This window comes from Chenopodium quinoa, unplaced genomic scaffold (assembly GCF_001683475.1).
Source record: "Chenopodium quinoa cultivar QQ74 unplaced genomic scaffold, ASM168347v1, whole genome shotgun sequence".
Taxonomy (NCBI): Eukaryota; Viridiplantae; Streptophyta; class Magnoliopsida; order Caryophyllales; family Amaranthaceae; genus Chenopodium; species Chenopodium quinoa.
In genome coordinates, this window is record NW_018744854.1 from 488403 (window position 1) to 507161 (window position 18759).

An 18759-nucleotide genomic window follows, 5' to 3' on the forward strand; every position below is an offset into this window, starting at 1 on the left:
GTGCGTAGGCATGCGAGAGGGTGTGCGTGTGCCTGGGCGTGCGAGTGCCTGGGAGTGCTAGGGGCCAGCGCCAGTGCAACAGCTAGCAATGCCTAGCACTAGCACGCAGCATCAGCGCCAGCATCACTCAGCGCCAGCACGCATAGCCTGGCTGGGGATGTAAGGCCAGCTAGCGCTGCCAGCTAGCACCCCTTGATGCCGGTTTTGTGTGGTTGTGGGGACCAAGCAAAGCCTTGGGGAGCAAGGCTATGGTCCCCCCACCTAACCTTGGGCATGACTCATTAGCCCTTAATTGCGCCACTTGTTGCGTTGTGATTGATTTAATTATTTATTTAATTTAGAATTAAATAAATTGTTGAATTTACCAACTCTCCCACATTGGTGGGAGATTGGAAATCTAGGATCCAATTCCCTATAAATACCTTGCTTGGGTATTGGGAATGGATACACTTGAGTGGAATTAAAAAGGCAACTCTTGATTTGAGTAAACCTTAAATTCGTAAAACTCTTAGTTTTTATTTGTCCGGGCCTTGACTAACCTTCGAGGCTTAGGACGCTCGGGTCGGGTTCGAGGGTATGATCCCGTCGGAGGCCTCGTGTTTTCGGGGTTGAAGTAAGAGCTCCTCGGTGAGCGAAGCACGCGTCAAAGGTATAATCTTTTATCTTTTCTTATGTTTAATTATGTTTTGCTTGTTAATTGCATTTATTATGGGGGCGGGTCTTGGCGGGTTTCTTTCCGCGTAGTGTGGGTCACTACGAAATCCTACAATATAAGATTTGGAATAATATATTATTATAGTTGTATTATTCATATATTCCAAAAATAAAACCTTTTTGCTAAAAGGGAGGGGGGAGTTTTGGAGGGAAAAAAAAAACACCAAGAAGTGACACGTGTCATCCTGGTGTCTATTTTAGTATCATGTTATTGATTAAAGCAAATAACATTCCTTAATTAATCACTAAATCACACTTACTTACCTATACAATGCCACACGTATCGGTTCACTTCTAAATACGCCAAACTACCGTTGCACACGCCTATCAACCCTAGTGTAAGTGAACAATCAGAGTGAACTTTGCCTAATACTTTCTCCGTTCTTTTTTACTTGACCCGCTTTGACTTTTACACTATTCATCACCCCTCCTTTGACCATCTTTTGTGAATAATATATAATGAAAAACATATTCATGTGGAATCTTTTTAAATTCGTCTCAATAAATACTATTATAATATATAACTTTTATAATTTTTACTTATGAGGAATTAAAGTTATTGATCGTTAAAATTTTGCATTGACAAGCGTGATAAAAGAAGCAAGGTCAACTAAAAAAGAACAGAGAAAGTAGATTTGTTGCGCTCTACTCAAAAAAAAAAAAAAAAAAAAAATAAAAAAAATTACATACATAAACACATAAATCATCGCCAAAATCCAATTAGCCCCTTCACACAAATTTAAAAATTTAAATACACTTCTTAATTTAAACAAAACATACGAAAGTCACAGGTAACAACAGGAAGAAGAGGAAAGAAGAGACGGACAAATAGAGAGGAAAAGAGAGATAAAGCACAAATTGGCTGGCCATTGTTTTTAAGTTTTCGCGGTCATACCCTCAATTTTCACATCCTTTCTTCTTCTTCTTCATCTTCACACTCTCAAATTCTTTGTTCATCCTCCAATTTCTTCAATCTCTCTTCTAATCTTTCCTTTTTTTTTTTTTCCCTTCATCAGCAGCTTCTCCTGTTAATCTTCCTTTTGTTATTTGATCGTTTTTTTTTTCTACTTGTTGCTGCGTTTTGATCGGTTAGGTAAGTTCATTTTTCTATTCAATTTTTGTTTTGCTTCGATTAGGGTTTTTGAAATGATCAAATTTCTGGTTTATTTTGCTTACAGTACCGAATATGCTTTGGTTCTGCTTGTTAGTTTGCATTTCTGTTTCATTCTTGGATTTTTTTTACCAATGTATTAAGCCACTAATTGATTCAGTTTTATGCTTTTTCTTTTTTCTTTTAATTAATCTCCTTGAATCCTCAATTCTCCTCTTGCTTTGATTGTTATATTGCATGGATTTAGCTTTATTTCAAATTTGCTCTACTAATTTGAATTAGGGTCTGTTAAAAAAATCTCAAAATAAATTTCTGTAGGATAGACCCTTTTCTTTGAAGATCGACAAGGTCTATGTTGAGTGTCGTGGAACTTGATTCGACGGCCGTAAATGATTTCAGTTAGAGTAATTGGCATTATCTCCTGTTTTTGGGAAGTGGGAACTGTAGATTTGGGTTTGAGCAAAGGAATATGTCAAATTGCGCTTTACTGAGTTTGAATTTCATTAGCTTTGATCAAGCCCCATATTCTAATTAACCGTCTTTCGGTGTTGGATATATGTCCTAAGCATGATTTATCCTTTTTCTCTTCTTCAGATATGTCTGCATGTGTTTTTGTCTTAGTGTGGAAATGATTATCAGCTCTTTTATCTGTTAGATCTGGTAATTTGCAGCTATACAATCAATGGCTCCCACGAGGAAGTCGAGGAGTGTAAATAAGCGATTTTCTTATCCTAATGAGATCTCTCCTGCTAAAGATGGAGATACTGCTAATAAAAGTAACAAACGGGTAAGCTAATATTTATTCTCCTATGCCTTTGAAAACCAAACTTTATCATAGCATTATCAATGCAACTATGCATTATGCTGGGTGTTTGATATCATAGAGATTGTACAAATTACAATCTTGTTTAAGGACAGGGTTGTCTTTAAAAGGATGGTTATATGCATTGTTCACTACTCACTTCTTGTGAGTCTCACTAGTTGTGCTACTTGCTGTTTTTATGTCTGTGTTTGTTTGGAGCCAATTGGTTTTAAATGTCGCTGTTGTATTGTTTAGAAGCGGAAGGTGTCTGATATGTTAGGGGCTCAGTGGAGCAAAGAAGAGCTTCAACGCTTTTATGAGGCATATCGCAAGTATGGGAAAGACTGGAAGAAGGTTAGCACAACATATATGGTTTATTTTATTTATTTATTTTTTCCCTTTGTTATTATGTGTTTAAAACCCGACATTATTATTGCTCCTCCTGGAATGTGATGATTCTATTGCTCCTCCTGGAATGTGATGATTCAAGATTTATAAGTTTTATTCAAGGTCTGTTGACATTGGTGTAGGTGGCTGCAGCTGTACGTAATCGGTCTGTGGAAATGGTCGAGGCTCTATATACTATGAACAGGGTGAGAATGGTTTGGTTGCATTGCTTAATTTGTTATCATTCACATCCTAAATTTGAATTTAAGTTAGTGTGTACTGTTGTATATCACTTGTATGCAACTTTTATTGTAATTTTGCAATCTAGAGTGTGTGTATGTATATCCTGATATGCATGCATTTGATATATACTTTTTTGAAAGTGCTCATGAAAAGTTGCTTGCACCATACCACGTGATGCTTTTGTTCACCTTGAAATTTTATCTAACATTTTATTCATTAAAATAAATTTCGAGTTTGGGTGATGGCGATGCCACAGGTTAACATGGATAACAATTAGGGGCCGTTTGGTTCGCAAAGGGTAATCGGAATGGAATGAAAAAAGGGAAAAGAAAAGAATGGAATGAAAATACCTTGTATTTGCTATGTTGTTTGTTTTAAAAACAAAGGGAAACAAATCCCACTAGTCCCACCACCACACAACCACCTAATTCATTAACTTTCCACCTTTTCCAGCCACCATCCATCCACCAAACCACTCACCGCACCTCCCCCACCATTCGCCGCCCTACGCCAACCCTCCCCCATCCCTGCTGGCCCAGCGCAGCTCATCCCTCCCCCGAAAAACCTCCCTTAGCCCTGAAAAACCCTAGAATCTAGTCTCACTCTCCGTAAAACCCATCGGCCGGCCCTCCCCCACCATCGAAACCCTAGGCGAGGGCCGGTCGGCCGTTTTACAGTGAGGGAGAAGGGTTTTTTTTAGGGTTTTTAGGTTTTTCGATGGTGGGTTTCGAGAGTGAGGATGGCCGACGAAGGGAGGGGAGGTGCGGCTAGGGGTGGGGGAGAGGCGGCGAGTGGTGACGTGGTGCGACTTTTCGGTGATTTGGGTAGGTAGGAGGGTGGTGGTATGGTGGTGTAGTGGTGGCTAAGGAATGGGAATGGAAATGGAAATACCGGGGGGGGTGGGGAATCAACTTAGAAGGATTTAGGGGAATGAAGAGGGTAAAGGAAATGGGAAAAAAGGCGTAACAAACAACAAAGGGAATCAAGGCAGTTGATTCTCATTCCCTTTGATGAATACCCCCAACCAAACGGCCCCTTAGTTAATTTATTTTCATGCATGATATTATGATCGAATTCTTATAATTAAACCTATATACTTCCTCCGTTGTTTTTAATATTGCATTTTTATCACTTGCCTTTTAAGGAAGTTTTACAAATATTGCACCATATTCAATATAGGAAAAAAAATATCTATATTCACAGTGCAAATACTTGATACACCCTTACTTTTCATCACTTGATTTTTAAGTTTATGTATACAATCACATGGGCAATTTTGTATTTTTACTTTTCTCTCTCATCCTTTTTACCACTACGAATAAACTTGTGCCCAACCCCTATGGTGCAATAATAAAAGAACGAGGAAGTCTATGACATATCTCATTGGATAGGTTCCTAGTGTTGAAACAAGAGTTCACGGGTTGGAGTTTTTGATTTTTAAAATGTAATTAGATGACATGAAATCAAATAACTTGACGCAACATGTAAACATTCGTAGGAACACTTTAACGTATAGTTACTACAGTAGTATAGTACAGATTTACAAATATGGAATATGATTAAAATTATACACACCTGCATTCATATTAATGTTCCAAGCCTTGGATGAATTTGACCCTAAAGGTTTCGTTAACGAATTGCTTAGATATGTTGCCATGATTAGCTCACTTTTTTTTGTTTAGATTTCATTTTTTGAAACTTGTTTTCCATGATACTCGATGTTGTCCTAGTTGTGGATTGAATTAACCAAGATAGTGAAGATGCAAATTTGTCTTCCTCTGCAAGTGAAATATCTCAATCAGTATGTTCATTTATGAGTAGGCTTTCATGTTGTAGTTTATCTGTTTCGATGATCCATGTCCGCACAGAGGTAGACTTTGCTCCAATAAATATGTTGAAAATTTTATTTGCCCTTGTCCTCCATATCAACATGTGTATCTGTACTTAAAGTAGTTTTATTTCTTTAAGTGAAGCTGTAACTTGTGAACTTAAATAAGCCGGTTGTAATCCTTTGTATTTATTGCAATTCTTTTCTTGTACATGCTGAATGGAAAGTAATTTGCATTAAAACTATTTTCATTTTGCGACTGACTATATTCAATTTCTCTCTTTCTAGGCTTACTTGTCTCTTCCAGAGGGAACAGCTTCTGTTGTTGGATTAATAGCAATGATGACTGATCATTATTCTGTCTTGGTAAGCGACAAATGCTAGCTGACCAATACCAATATATATATCTTTTATTATTACTGATTTTCTGTTACTTATCTTTGTATTCTTGATGGTTTGTGTTGGAGGTAAATCTCTCTCTCTCTCTGCATGAGGCTTTAGTTTGCATTACTGTCAGTCAAATGTAAAATTTGTAGTTATAGATATTATTTTATTTTTTTGTAACTATCTTTTGAATGAAATAATCAATTTGAAAGTGACACTAAAGCCCAAAATCATACGCAATTAAAAAAGGGTTGAATAGTTGTTTATGTTGATGTTCATTTGGAGGTTTTATAAACAAGATTGTTATATCTGTTGCCATGTTGGTGGTAAGCAAATATATCTTAGTAATGTACGATTCATTTCTAAAATCCTAGACATGTCAATTTGAAACATTGCTTGAAAAAAATGATAGAAGAGTAGAAATAAGGAGTTAAGACGAAGAATCTGTTCAGTTAGAAGTTGCTTGAACAAAGGGTGTACTGGAATTGGCATCTACTGAAGATGAAAGGCATGCAAAATTTGTCGGCTGCAAAAGGTTCTATCTTTGGCAATTTAGACTAATGATCTGGGGTGGTAATGTGGTATGCTCTATGCTGTCATTGTTAGTTTGTCAAATCTTTGTTTTAATGAATCTAGATATTAGGCTCTTTGCACCCATATTGATAAAAATTACCTTGTTTGATGCTCGAGGATCTTAATATTTTGTTATGGTCTTTCAGGAGGGAAGTGATAGTGAACAAGAAAGCAATGATGGTGTTGGAATGCCCCGAAAATCTCATAAGCGTACCCGTGCCAAAGGACATCCCAATACAGCTAGGAATTTATCAGATGTATCACATTCTCAAGCGGTTGCTTCAAATTATGGTTGTTTGTCATTGTTAAAGAAAAAACGCTCTGGTGGTAAGTTATATTTTAAAAAATAGGAAAATTTAACAACAACAAATCAACCTTTGCTTTGTTCTCCCAAAATGCACCAACCTTTAAATCTACCCAAAATAAACCTAAGTTTCTAATTTTTCCCAAATTAAACCAAGCAAGTAAGCTGACCTGTTATACCAGGTTGCTATTCACGTGTCATCTCCTCATTGGTTGTTATTTTTTTTTTTAATTTTGATAATTTAAATAGTTTATCTATTTTCATTTTTAAAATTTTGATAATTAAAAAAAAAAAAAATCCCCCCTCTCCCCACCACTGCCAGCCCCTCCTCCCCACTGCCACCCCTCCCCCGCTGGCGGACAGCGCCCAACCCATTTTCCCTGCGCCGGCAACCTCACCCCCTCTCCCTTTCCCCCACCCACGGCAGACCAGCCCTCCCCATTCCCGCTGCCCGCGGCACCACCGCCTCCCCCTTTCCCGCAACTGGAAACCACCCAGAACACCGGCAAACCCACCCCAGAAACTTAGGTTTCAACGCTTCCTTAAGAATTTTATCACTCAAATTGTTGGATATCATCTGCAAATTTCACCAACAAAATAAAAATTGAACCAAAAATATTCATACACAAATTGAAGCAAATTCAATAACAATAAATCAAAATTTGCGGAAAACAAAAATTGTTGGAAAAAAAAAATGCATGTTCTAACTGTCTCACACCGAAACTTCGCCGAACCGAAATCCCATCGAAACCCAAGCTTGAAATTAAAGGGGGTAGCAGGGGAAGGGGGTTGATATGGGGGGTCGGGGAGGAAGGGGCTGGCAGTGGGTGGGAGTTTTTTTTTTTTTTAATTTTTTAATTTAATTTTATTTGGTTAATTTTTTAATTTAAAAAAGATAATTAAATGAAAAAAAAAGAAAATAAAAAAAATGACCGGCCGGTTGTTCAGGTCACAAGTCATTTGGGTTTGCTACGGGAGAAAAAAATACAAACTTTGGTTTATATAGGGCGGATTTAAAGGTTGGTACATTTTGAGAGAACAGAGCAAAGGTTGGTTCGTTCTTGTTAAATTTTGCTAAAAAATATGCTTCAAGGATCCTTCTCTCTCTCTCTCTCTCTCTCAGCACTTGTAATATTGCTTTAAACTCAGATGTAGTCACAATCTCAATAACTGTTGCTGAACTGCTTTTGCGGGCAATGCGAAGGGTTTGCAGCTAAAATGCTGTCGCATTGAAACTTAGCTTATACAATGTGGGCGCAATGCTGTGATGCATCCAATAGTTAATAGTTGCTTAGTGATTCAATGTGGGATTTTAATGTCCATGTGAATAACAAGTCTGAGGCCTGCTTATTTCATTTTATTATGATTGTAGTAGGTTGGGTGCTCCTCTGCTTGATAGAAAAGAAGTCAGAAGGGGAGTAGGCTGTGATAAACATTATTTGTGAGAAAAATGCTTTAATTTCCATATTGTTACTGAGTATATATTTTTCTATGATTTGCTTGATTAATTCTTGAGACATTTCAGGAAACCAACCTAGAGCAGTTGGAAAAAGGACGCCTCGCATTCCTGTGAGATATACTTATGATAAAGATAGCATAGGAAGGTATATATCTCCAGTTCGGCAGGGGCCGAAGTCAAAGTTAGATGCTAATGATGACGATGTTGCTCATGAAGTGGCGTTGACATTGGCTGAGGCATCCCACAGGGGTGGGTCCCCTCAGGTCTCGCAGACACCAAGTAAAAGAAGGGAGACTGTTTCAAAATCACCTGGGGGTTTGGGTGAAGGAGTGGTAACATAATCTTGCTTGTACCACTATACTATAGTCTATCAAGATATTATTTGAGGATTTAATAAATTTTGTTTATTTTACAGTGTTCAGAGTCAGAAATGACCAGCGCCAAAAATGTTGGAAATGAAATGGATGATTTTGGGTGTGAAGGAAGTTTAGGAAGCACAGAAGGCGATAATAATTTTTCCAGGGAGAAACCTCAATCTGGTGGCAGGAAAGGTGCTGGTAGACCTGCTCAACAAAAAGCAAAGAAGTCTTATGGAAAAAAAGTAGAAGCTGAAGATACTGGACATCATGGGGATGATATAAAGGAAGCCTGCAGTGGTACTGAAGGAGGACAAAGGTTTAGCTGTTTTGAATTAAAACATGGACCCGAAGCAAGAGATGCGACTTTTATTCGACCGTCAGGCCAGGCCTCTAAAAAGAGGAGTAAAAAGGTCCTATTTGGGGGAGGTATGTCTGGACTATAACCTTATTAGCTGCCATTCTGTTCATCTGCATATGCTTCACTTGATTAAGGAAGCCTATAAGTAAACCATATTCTTGAAGAAGATTAATGGCAACTTCATCTTCCTGTTCTATTAATGTTTTTTTATTTATTTAATTATTTATTTATTTTTTAATTTTTATTTCATAGGATGTACAATGTCTATCATGTGTCGCTGTATCCTTAATCTTCTGTATGGTGGCTTGAAGTCTGTTGAATTTTAATTAGTACCTTTTCAATAAATTTATCCCCCCCCCCTCTCTCTTCTCTGGGTTTCTAGCTCCATGTCCTTTTGATTGCACGTCTGTTTTCTTGCCACTTTTTGCTTTTCTGAGTCTTGTTATTTATATTCGATTGCATTGCAAATGAAACAAAAAGGGGAGAAAGGAGTGAAGAAGATAAACCTTATTATTATATTCTTTTGTGTAGATGAAGGTGTAGCCTTGGATGCCCTGCAAGCTTTAGCTGATTTGTCATTCATGATGCCATCTTCCACAGCAGAGGCAGGTATGGTGATCATGATATGAGATATTTCTTTTCCTTTTTGTGAAAGAGAAGTTAAATTTGTTTCATGCTTTTTCAAAGACACAAGCATAACCTCAAAATTATTGGTTCAACAGCTTCATCTATCATATTATTAGAGACTGATTGACTGAATATTAAATTGCTCTTTATAGATTCCTCACATTTTATTTTGGTTTCTACTTGAGAATTTAGATGCCAGGCAATGCTCAGCAAATTATTGAGGCTTAACTAAATTTTGGTTTCCATGTATTCTCAGAGTCAACTGCGCCTCATAAGGAAGATAAAGAAAGTGATATTAACACATTCAGGCCACAGGACACCATACCTACAAGTCAGAGGGTGAAGCCAAAATTTTCACCATCTAAGAAGAAGGGAGATCAAACAATGCTGAACTCTCTAGTTTCTGAGTCCAAAAAATCTAAACTAGCAAAAGTTTCTGCCCTTGATTCAAGTCCTGTAGCTGAAATAAAAGATTTAGGCATGCGAAAAAGAAAACCTAAGTCTTCTGCTTTTAAAGTAAGAGTAGCTCCACTAAATGTTACAGTCTTATTATTTTTTTCTTTATTAATTTGGTTGTAGCTCTAATTTGTTTCATAAATAGATGCGTGGTAATGATTATCTTTGATGTCCTATTACTAGCAGAATGCTGCCTCAGAGGTTCAAATTTTTGCGGGTGTCAATGCTTTTCAGGAAAAGGTGTGAACTTCTCTCGTTTCTAGAATTCTTCTTGTAATGTGACTGAGCAATTTGATATCTAATTTAAGTTGTACAATTTTAAATTGGATTGTTTGACTTCCACTTCTTATTTATGGAGCATATAAATAACATCTGATGATTGAAAAATGCTAGAGGTGCAACATGTTTTTATAAGAGTTCAACGTATTAATTTTCTATTATCAGTCCTTGTTTTGTAACCTTCTTAAAGAGATAAAGGAACACTTATCTGATTCTGTCTCTTGTTTGCTAACACTGTTTTATCAGACAGGTGTGTTATTTATATTTCTTTAGATTGTACATCCATGTAGACTACTTCATATGGCTCTCCTATTTTATCCTGAACAGCTTCTGCATCCCTGATTTAACTTGTTTGGTTGACAGTTCCTGTTAATTGAGGTTTTTCTGTTACATATATTGTGAACGGATTTGTTCAGTTGGTCCACTTGCTGGTTACTCGTTAATAATTTTACTTTGGATTATTTTTGAATTCTTAGTTTAGTGCTATTTAATTGTTTATTGTCTAGAAAGCTAGTTGTAGAAATTTTGATGATATCTTCTTCTTTGGCAATAATATCATATTAGTTCTACATCTCTATAGAAACATCAAAAGAAGTTAATAAACTGGTGCCAGTATAGATGTATGGCCTCAAAATGGCAAGCGAAGTAGGTTGAAAGAAAATTTGAAGCTAAAGTTGGCTTGCTTGAGAATAGTGTACCCAAAAAAAACTAGCTGTTTTTATTTTTCTTATTTTAAAGATTTAATAAGTCTGCATTAAAATGTTAAGACATCCAACTAACATAAGTGTTATTTTTTTTAAGTGATCGGTAGAGATGCGATCATTCGTTTTCGAGCCGCCTCTACTCACTCTGGTGCCTTCATCCCCTTACCATTAATTTTAATTTTTCCAATTGATCAATCTTTGTTACTTCTACAAGAAGCATCTTGAATTAATTAGATATCTTAACTGTTCTTATTTTTTTCCCTTTATTCTCATAGTTTATTAGGTGAGCCTCACTTCAATGAGGCGCATCACTTAACTACTTAAGTCGAGGGCTCTGAATTGCCTTGATAGGCCTTGAGCGATTCTTTATAACAAGGGTTGAGTTGAGTAAAATTTCCATACTCGGATTCTTAGTTTTAAAAAGCGCGCCTAGGTGCTGCTGAGGCGCAGGGAAAATCGCTTCAGTGAAAAAAGGCGTAGTGTGGTTTTAAAATAAGATCAGTTGATAGCTCCACTAAATAGCTCCACTAAACGTTTTAACCACTCCTTTTAAAACTTGCTTGAATTTTATTCTTGGTTCTCTTTTAAAACTCCCTTAATTTTTCTTGAATCCTCTTTCTTTTACTCACTTTATTTACTCACCTTTTTTCAAACTCTTTCAACAGATTATCTTGTTATGTTCCTTTCTTTATATTGTATGGTTCCTTATGACGATTCATGTTAGTCGACCCCAAATGATTTTCGGACTAAGGCTTTGTTGTTGTTGTTGTTGTTGTTGTTGTAGTCAAAGAGCTTAAGCTTTGATCATGAAAACTTACCGATGTATTAGAAAAAAGTACTCTTATAGGCTCTTTTTGGAATTGTCTTGATCTAAAGTTTCAAGTACTAAGTTTGTATAATATTTAATAATATTGATGGTCAAAGATGTGCATTGAAATTTGTGAAAAAACAAACTTTTGAAATAAAGCCTATAGAGGCAGCATTCTTATTTAATGGTACGGCGTATTACCACTACTGTTATCATTGCTATGATGTATCCCGTATTATATTTTCAGGCATTTCAATATACTTTTAATTATTGTGCTTGTGCTTTATTACTGCTATTATCACTCTCCCTAGTTGTTAATTCTTGTTTTCTTTGTGAATAATTACTTATTATGCAGCTGTACTTGTGCTCTTGCTTATAGGTTCCAGATCAAGGTTTGAAGTCTGTTAACAAAATTCGACAATTTTCAAACAATGCTTCCCAACAGCAGCTTGGTCATTTGGTCAAAATTTCTGAACATTCATCTTCAAGTACTGATATAAGAAGAGACGGAGATGACTCAGCAGTGTCATCTGTACAGGCTCCTGAAACTAGCGAGGTCAATGTGCCAACCAAATCTAGAAGCAAGCGTAAAGTGGACAAAGCACAGATCCAAAGGTCGGATATCTTTGTTAATGAGCAATCTAACACATCTGGGCAGTCATACCATGATAAGACAGTTTACCTCAAGGTGTAGGAATCGTCCTTAAAAATCCTAGCAGATAGCCTATATTTTGGACTTTCATAGATGCTGACTTAGTCCTTTTTATGATTACAGGAAAGGCTTTGTAATTGCTTGTCTAGCCACCTTGTCAGGAGATGGTGTGTGTATGAGTGGTTTTACAGTGCAATTGACTACCCTTGGTTTGCTAAATGTGAGTTTGTGGAGTATTTGTATCATGTGGGTTTGGGCCACGTACCTAGACTGACTCGTGTTGAATGGGGTGTCATTAGAAGGTACTTATTACTTCCCTCAACTTCTATCTTTAATTATTTGTATGTCTTGTTGGTAATCTTTATTAATCCAGAGTTCAACAATGTGTAGCATTTATGTTGACACATTTTTGCCACAAATAACTTAGACTTTATTTTCACGTAAGTTAAAAGTTTGTACTATTGCATATGACAAGTAAGAAATAGAAAAAATTGTCAACTATTACCTTATGTATAGCGGATTTTTAGTTTGTTTGTTGCTGTTTATAAATTCTGCCTTATATATACCATCGTGGAAACTTAGTGTTTCATTTCCCAAAAGTCTTGGAAATTGAAATACATTTTGAAATGCCTTAGACTTTATAAGCAGTTAAGAAGTGTGTTGAAATAGAAATCAAAGGGGGCAGCAGCTCTGAATTGGGAAGTTCTCTATGTTCCATTTCCTTGTTCGCATTCATTGAATGTATTTCCACATCCATTAAAAACATAGATCTACAATTTGACACATAAGTTAATGGAAAAGAAGGTTGAAAAGTTGGTTTCATTGACCACGAAAGAAAGGCAAACCCAATGGAAGTACTTTTATAGATGATTGGAATCATTGGATTGCTAGTGGTAGTGGCTGGCAGAGAAGCACCAATGTCTGCCCATAACTTTCTATGTAGAAAATATAGTAGAGAATGAAGGACGTATGATTGAAATGGAGTATGGGACTAGTCATAATCTTATCATTTCTACTTGGTATACATATTTTATTAACAGTGCTAAGGAAGATAACTTGTTCAAGAGCTATTTAGAGTACCTATTCTTTTAGCATGAGTTGCAGACATTTAATCTTTCTTTGGTGATGAAAACCTTTTTTATTTTTTTTATTTTTTTTACACCATTATGTTGTATTCTTTATAAGTAAACCATTCGGGGATAAAAGCATGCATGTGTTTGTTAGCTTTTTTGTGTTTTTATATTTATCCGTTTCTTATTTTTGTATAGCAAAAATTATTACAGGGCTTTGATTACCCTTTGGTTAGAAAATGAGGATGTAAATAAACTCATTTCTGGCTTGATGGTAGCTTTATTGAACTAAAAGTCTTATAAGGTAGTTATTGCACTTTGTTAAATTAAATTATCCCCATCTTACAAATTCAGTCTTTATGAAAAATGTTTCTAACAAATGCTTATAAGGATATTATAAAGGGTTATATAGGAATTTATATGTGCAAATATTAAATGTAAAAAGTGATTATTTTTTTTATTTTGGGTTTGAGGGAAAATTAAATCTTGTGTTTGTTTTAGGGCTTGAGGGTGTATTTATTAGTTATCTTGAGGCAATTTCCTAGTATAATATTAGGTTAAATGAAACATTTCTTATTGACAATTTCATGATTCTTCTTTCACATTTGATTGCTATGTTATTGCACTTTTTAAACATTTCTTACATTGGGGTTTCGAAATACATTTTACACAGCTAGGTGTATAATTGAAGTAACACTTTGGTTGGCTACGAGGATATGGGGATAAATGGAGGGAAGGGAAAGAGGGGGTGGGGGGAGGGACAAATTCCCTTTGTTTGGATAAGAGATTGGGGAAAAGGAAGTGATCCATTTTCCCTTCCTTATTTGTATAAAACACCATTCCTTCTAAATTGGAGAAATTTGGAGGGAAATGGAAGCTCCACCTTTCATCTTGCACCGCCTCCTTCTTCTCTTTCCATACCTTTTGTCCTGTCTTACTATCCAACAAAATGTATTTCAATTGGAACTTGAAAAGCTTCCCCAAGTTTGCTTTAGATTGATAAGCCTTTAATGCTTATTTTCCATGGAGTGCAGGAAGTTTGAAGTTCATTCTTTGTATTGTTTGATGCAGTTCATTGGGAAAACCACGAAGATTTTCACAACAATTTCTGAAGGAAGAAAAGGAGAAACTGAATTACTATCGTGAATCAGTTAGGAGCCACTATTCTGAATTGCGCATGGGAAAAAGAGAAGGACTTCCAACTGATTTAGCTCGTCCTTTAACAGTAGGTCAGCGTGTTATTGCCATTCATCCGCGGTCAAGAGAAATTCATAATGGAAAGGTGCTTACAGTTGATCATAATGTATGCCGGATTCAGTTTGACAGGCCTGAACTAGGAGTTGAATTTGTTAAGGTACTTAAGTTTGATCTGTATTTTTTTTTTCATATGCTTATGACTTGATGGCTGAATTCTCTGTTTTTATGTTTTAGATAAGGAAGCAACCAACCCTAGGAACCTTCTTTCAAGGCCTTAACTTAATATATCTTATATTATTAGGTGGTAGAAAAAAATTAAATTGTCCTATTGTTGCCCTGGCGGTTAGCTCTTGTTTTTCCTGGGTTACTTTTCTTACACATCATCAGTAAAACACTATGGACATAATTACCGTTTTACAATATTCTGGTTGGGTTCCTTTTCTTAAGCCCATCAAACTCTTCCTAATACTCAAAAGGATTCAAACCATCTCTTATAATTAGATCTTCAAAATCGTGAAACATTCCGGCCAGGAACTTAAATCATTTCTTGGGAAGAAACTTGAAAGAGAAGTACTAAGAGCTCTGGACAGAGAGCAGCTAAAAGCATGCTGAATCCTACTGATAGATGATTTATCCTAGCATATATGCACACAATGAGAGATCTAGAGATATACAAACACATTTTAGTTATCCATGTACAATTTGAAATCACTTCATTATCTCTGTTTTGCAACTTTATTAATTATTTACGTGGCTGCAAAAAAGCCGACTTGAGTTGAGTTTTAGGCAATTTCAACTAAGGAAACTTGATAAGGATTATTTTATTCAAGCTTTTTAATTGGCTACCCATGAATATTAAATTTTTTGTTTGAGCTTGGGTTGTTGAGTATCTTGCTTGAGCTTAGCTTGCATGCTCATTAGCATTTCAAGACCAAACGCGTAAATCAAGTTAGATTTATGAACAAGGGTTTCATTATCTTTTTTGAATTAACGTTTATTTATAGACCTTATGTGTTCTTTGAAATAATTCAAATATTTGTCAAAATTCCCACTAAAAAGTTGTGGCCAATTTTTTATCCATTCATTGGATGAAATAAGTTTTATTGTGAAAAATTCGAATTCCTTTTGTAAGCTATGCAATAATCTTAAGCTTAACTGCTGAGAAATTTTTCCAGCTTAACCAAGCCTAAAACTAAGTTATATTTGGACATGAACAAGATTACAAACTTTATTGAGTTGTTCACAAACATTGTCTAACATCAATTGCTAGTTTGTCTCATTATTAAATTGGCATAAATATTTTGTCCGCTTTTTTTTTTTTTTTTTTTTTTTTTTTATCATACATATGAAATTTCCTATCATCTTACAAGTCTGACCGCAGGATATCGACTGCATGCCGTTAAATCCGGTGGAAAATATGCCTACATCTCTTAAGCGACACGATGGTGCTATTGATAAGTTCTATGAGGCATTGAAGCAGTTCAAAGCAAACGAGAGATCTGAAGATAGGATGAAGGAAGAAATAATAAAACTGACACCAAGCCAAAAAATGGAAAGTGCTCTCGGCACCTCAAATGTCGCTCCTTTTTATCAAATAAGTGATTTATCAAAACAGGCGAAGGTTGGTCCTTTCATTCTAGAAATGAGATCTTTTTGTCATTGTTCAGTTTTGACATTCGATTCATAATGAAGAATCCTTGAGTGCCTTGTCTTGAATTGAGTTTTGTGTTTAGTTTTTTCTTTTATAGCATATGTTTTATTTTTTGTAAGCTTCTCTTATCCCTGTCAGGATGTTTTTGGAACTCCAAGTTCTCATGAAAAGACTGGTCAAACTGATGTTGTGAGCCCTCAACAGTCTGCTCTATTCCATTTGCAAGCAAAGGAGGCTGATATCCGTGCTTTGGCAGAGCTATCCCGAGCTCTCGATAAAAAGGTTATACACCTAATCATTTGTTTACCCATTGAATCTCTCCATAAGTACTTTAAAGTATCCTGTCAAAAAAAAAAAATAAAAAAAAATAAAAATGCTCTAGAAGTTGATATTTTACTCTTTTATTGTTACTATTTCATTAGGTATCTATCTAGGTATTTAGGGACTTGTTTTTGGTGGATGTACAGCAATTTTTATGTCACATTTAATTAATTTCCATATTGGCACAGTGCTGGACTATTTAATGCATAACATTGGTGAGTAGATGATGTGTTTTAATGTCAACTTATATATGCCATCTTGAGGATCTTATTCACGGAAGAACATGTCTGGTGCATTATGGATTGTACCAATTGAATCTTTTAGATTGCTTCGCAACTCTTGTATACCGCTGCTTTAATAAGTTACGATGGCAGTAAAATATATGAAGAGGTTCTTATTCTTTGATTTTTTAAAAGAACTTCCTCTTAACAATTGGTGTTGGTCTAACTTTATCCTCTTTTGCTTGCACTGTCAATTGTATTCTTATTCTCTATACACCATAAAAATCATTCCCAATAAAGATGTATTAATTGATTTGTGGATATTGTGCCGTCTTCATTTGGTAGCCATTAGCCTAAACTGTGTTTGCGCTCACGCAGTAGCATGTGTTACTGATTGTGACTATCTATACAAAAAAATGTAACTATGTTAAATGGACAGCTTTTTCCCGCAATTAATTTGACTTCAGTTCGTCAATTCTCTGTGTTTTGATCGACATAGTTAACAATGTGAGATAAATATAGACAACAAGCTTTCTATTCTGAAGTGTCTAATTGCCATAATCCAATTCCCTTGGCAATAATGGTACTTGAATATTTTAATTCAAATGTAGAGTCTAAGTAAGACATATTTAAATTTAGGTTTTAATCCTCTAAATCCAGTTGATTAAATTGTTTTCTTTTTCTTTATTTCATTTATTGATGAATTTTTGGATGTTTATCTTATGATTGTATACTGTTGAAAATTCTGTATGATTCACTAAGTACAACGAATTTGATTTGCAATGCAATGATTTTCTTGCAGAATGCCTTGGTAACTGAACTAAAACGCATGAATGATGATGTTTATGAAAATCATTCTCTCAAATATTTGGAGTCTTTCAAGAAGCAATATGCAGCTGTGCTGGTGCAGTTAAATGAAGTGTTAGATCAGGTATTTCTTTCTTTTTATTGGGTAGAGCGCTATTTGTGAGTTGCAACTGAGTCTTGTGCTTCAATTTTATATTTTATTTGACTAAGCTTATATTTAATACTGTGCCCCTTTAACACTAAAATAGAGGAAATTTATAATGATTCAAATAATATCTCATTATTTATTATATGGGTATTTGTCATTGTTCTGTTTATGTGTAGGTTTCCTCAGCTTTGACATGCTTGAGACAAAGAAATACTTACCAAGGGAACTCTCTGGTTCCTTGGCAGAAGACAAAGGCAAATTTGGATGATCATGGTAGCGTTGTAAGTTCATTAAATTGCTTTCCATGTGATTCTCAAAGGACAGGCTCACATGTATGTGAAATAGTTGATACTTCAAGAATCAAAGCACGAAAGATGGTAGATGCAGCACTTAAGGTAAAAATGGCCAGTTCTAATCTGATTATCAAAATCCATTTTTTGTTCTTCTATGGTGTACCTCTTGCTGTAAGGCAAGAAATTTTTCATCATGTTCCAAATTTTACTTTTTCTTTTTCTCACTTAGCATTTTTTTTTTAAACTTGTATCAACCAATTATCTTGTTATGTTTTTTTCTTTTTCGAATGGTTCCTTATGACGATTCATGGTAGCCGAGTCCAAATCTTTTTGGGACTAAGGCTATTTTGTTGTTGTTCCAAAATCCATCAATCTAACCCCTTTCTTTCTTCAAATTGTTGCTAGAGTTGCAAAACTATGGTATTTTGTCTTTGGGAGCTCTCTATTGTATTATACACACCTATCTGTCCTCAATCAATCAATCAAAACCTTAATCCCATAAATGGGGTCAGCTACATGAACCAAAAATGATAATTCCATGTGGTCGTCCACAAAAATCTTCCTCCTCCATCCTTTACGATCCAATACCTCGCCCTCATGCAAGTCCATATACTTCATATCCTTCCTAACTCGTTCCAATTAAGTCATTTTCGGTCTCCCTCTTCCACGCTTAACCCCTCCATGGTCCCACCGTTCCACTCTTCGTACCGGTGCACCCTCGGGTCTTACATGCCCAAACTAACGCAAACGATTTTCCCTTAGTTTGTCTGCAATGCTTGCCACACCTATTTTCTTGCTGATAACCTCATTTCTGATTCTATCTCTTAGAGTGTTCCTACTTATCCACCTTAACATGCGCATTTCTGTAGCCTCCATCTTTTTAATGTGCTCCTTCTTAGAAGCCCAACATTCTGTAACTTACTGTCCTCATATTTACTAAAATGTTCCTCTACTCTACTTCCTTTGTCCCACATTAATTTTGAAACTGATCATAGCATAGTGT

General features: G+C 35.7%; 1 protein-coding gene across 4 annotated transcripts in view; it reads left to right on the forward strand.

The window, feature by feature from the left end:
- Nucleotides 1–1460: 1460 nt before the first annotated feature.
- The window catches only part of LOC110704584 (protein ALWAYS EARLY 3-like), a 30997-nt gene continuing 13698 nt past the window's right edge, over nt 1461–18759 (forward strand). Inside the window, exons 1-19 of one of the 4 annotated variants that reach the window (XM_021882393.1) lie at nt 1461–1602; nt 1734–1807; nt 2497–2612; nt 2883–2981; nt 3158–3220; nt 5374–5451; nt 6189–6369; nt 7872–8137; nt 8221–8590; nt 9054–9131; nt 9406–9665; nt 9789–9845; nt 11776–12084; nt 12172–12350; nt 14190–14472; nt 15697–15936; nt 16105–16248; nt 17311–17439; nt 17640–17858. In XM_021882393.1, coding sequence (XP_021738085.1) covers nt 2508–2612; nt 2883–2981; nt 3158–3220; nt 5374–5451; nt 6189–6369; nt 7872–8137; nt 8221–8590; nt 9054–9131; nt 9406–9665; nt 9789–9845; nt 11776–12084; nt 12172–12350; nt 14190–14472; nt 15697–15936; nt 16105–16248; nt 17311–17439; nt 17640–17858 — 3060 coding nt within the window. In that variant the 5' untranslated portion in view covers nt 1461–1602; nt 1734–1807; nt 2497–2507. Of the gene's footprint in view, nt 1808–2480; nt 2613–2882; nt 2982–3157; nt 3221–5373; nt 5452–6188; nt 6370–7871; nt 8138–8220; nt 8591–9053; nt 9132–9405; nt 9666–9788; nt 9846–11775; nt 12085–12171; nt 12351–14189; nt 14473–15696; nt 15937–16104; nt 16249–17310; nt 17440–17639; nt 17859–18759 lie in introns of all 4 variants that reach the window. The other 3 variants (XM_021882392.1, XM_021882395.1, XM_021882394.1) reach the window with 3 other exon arrangements.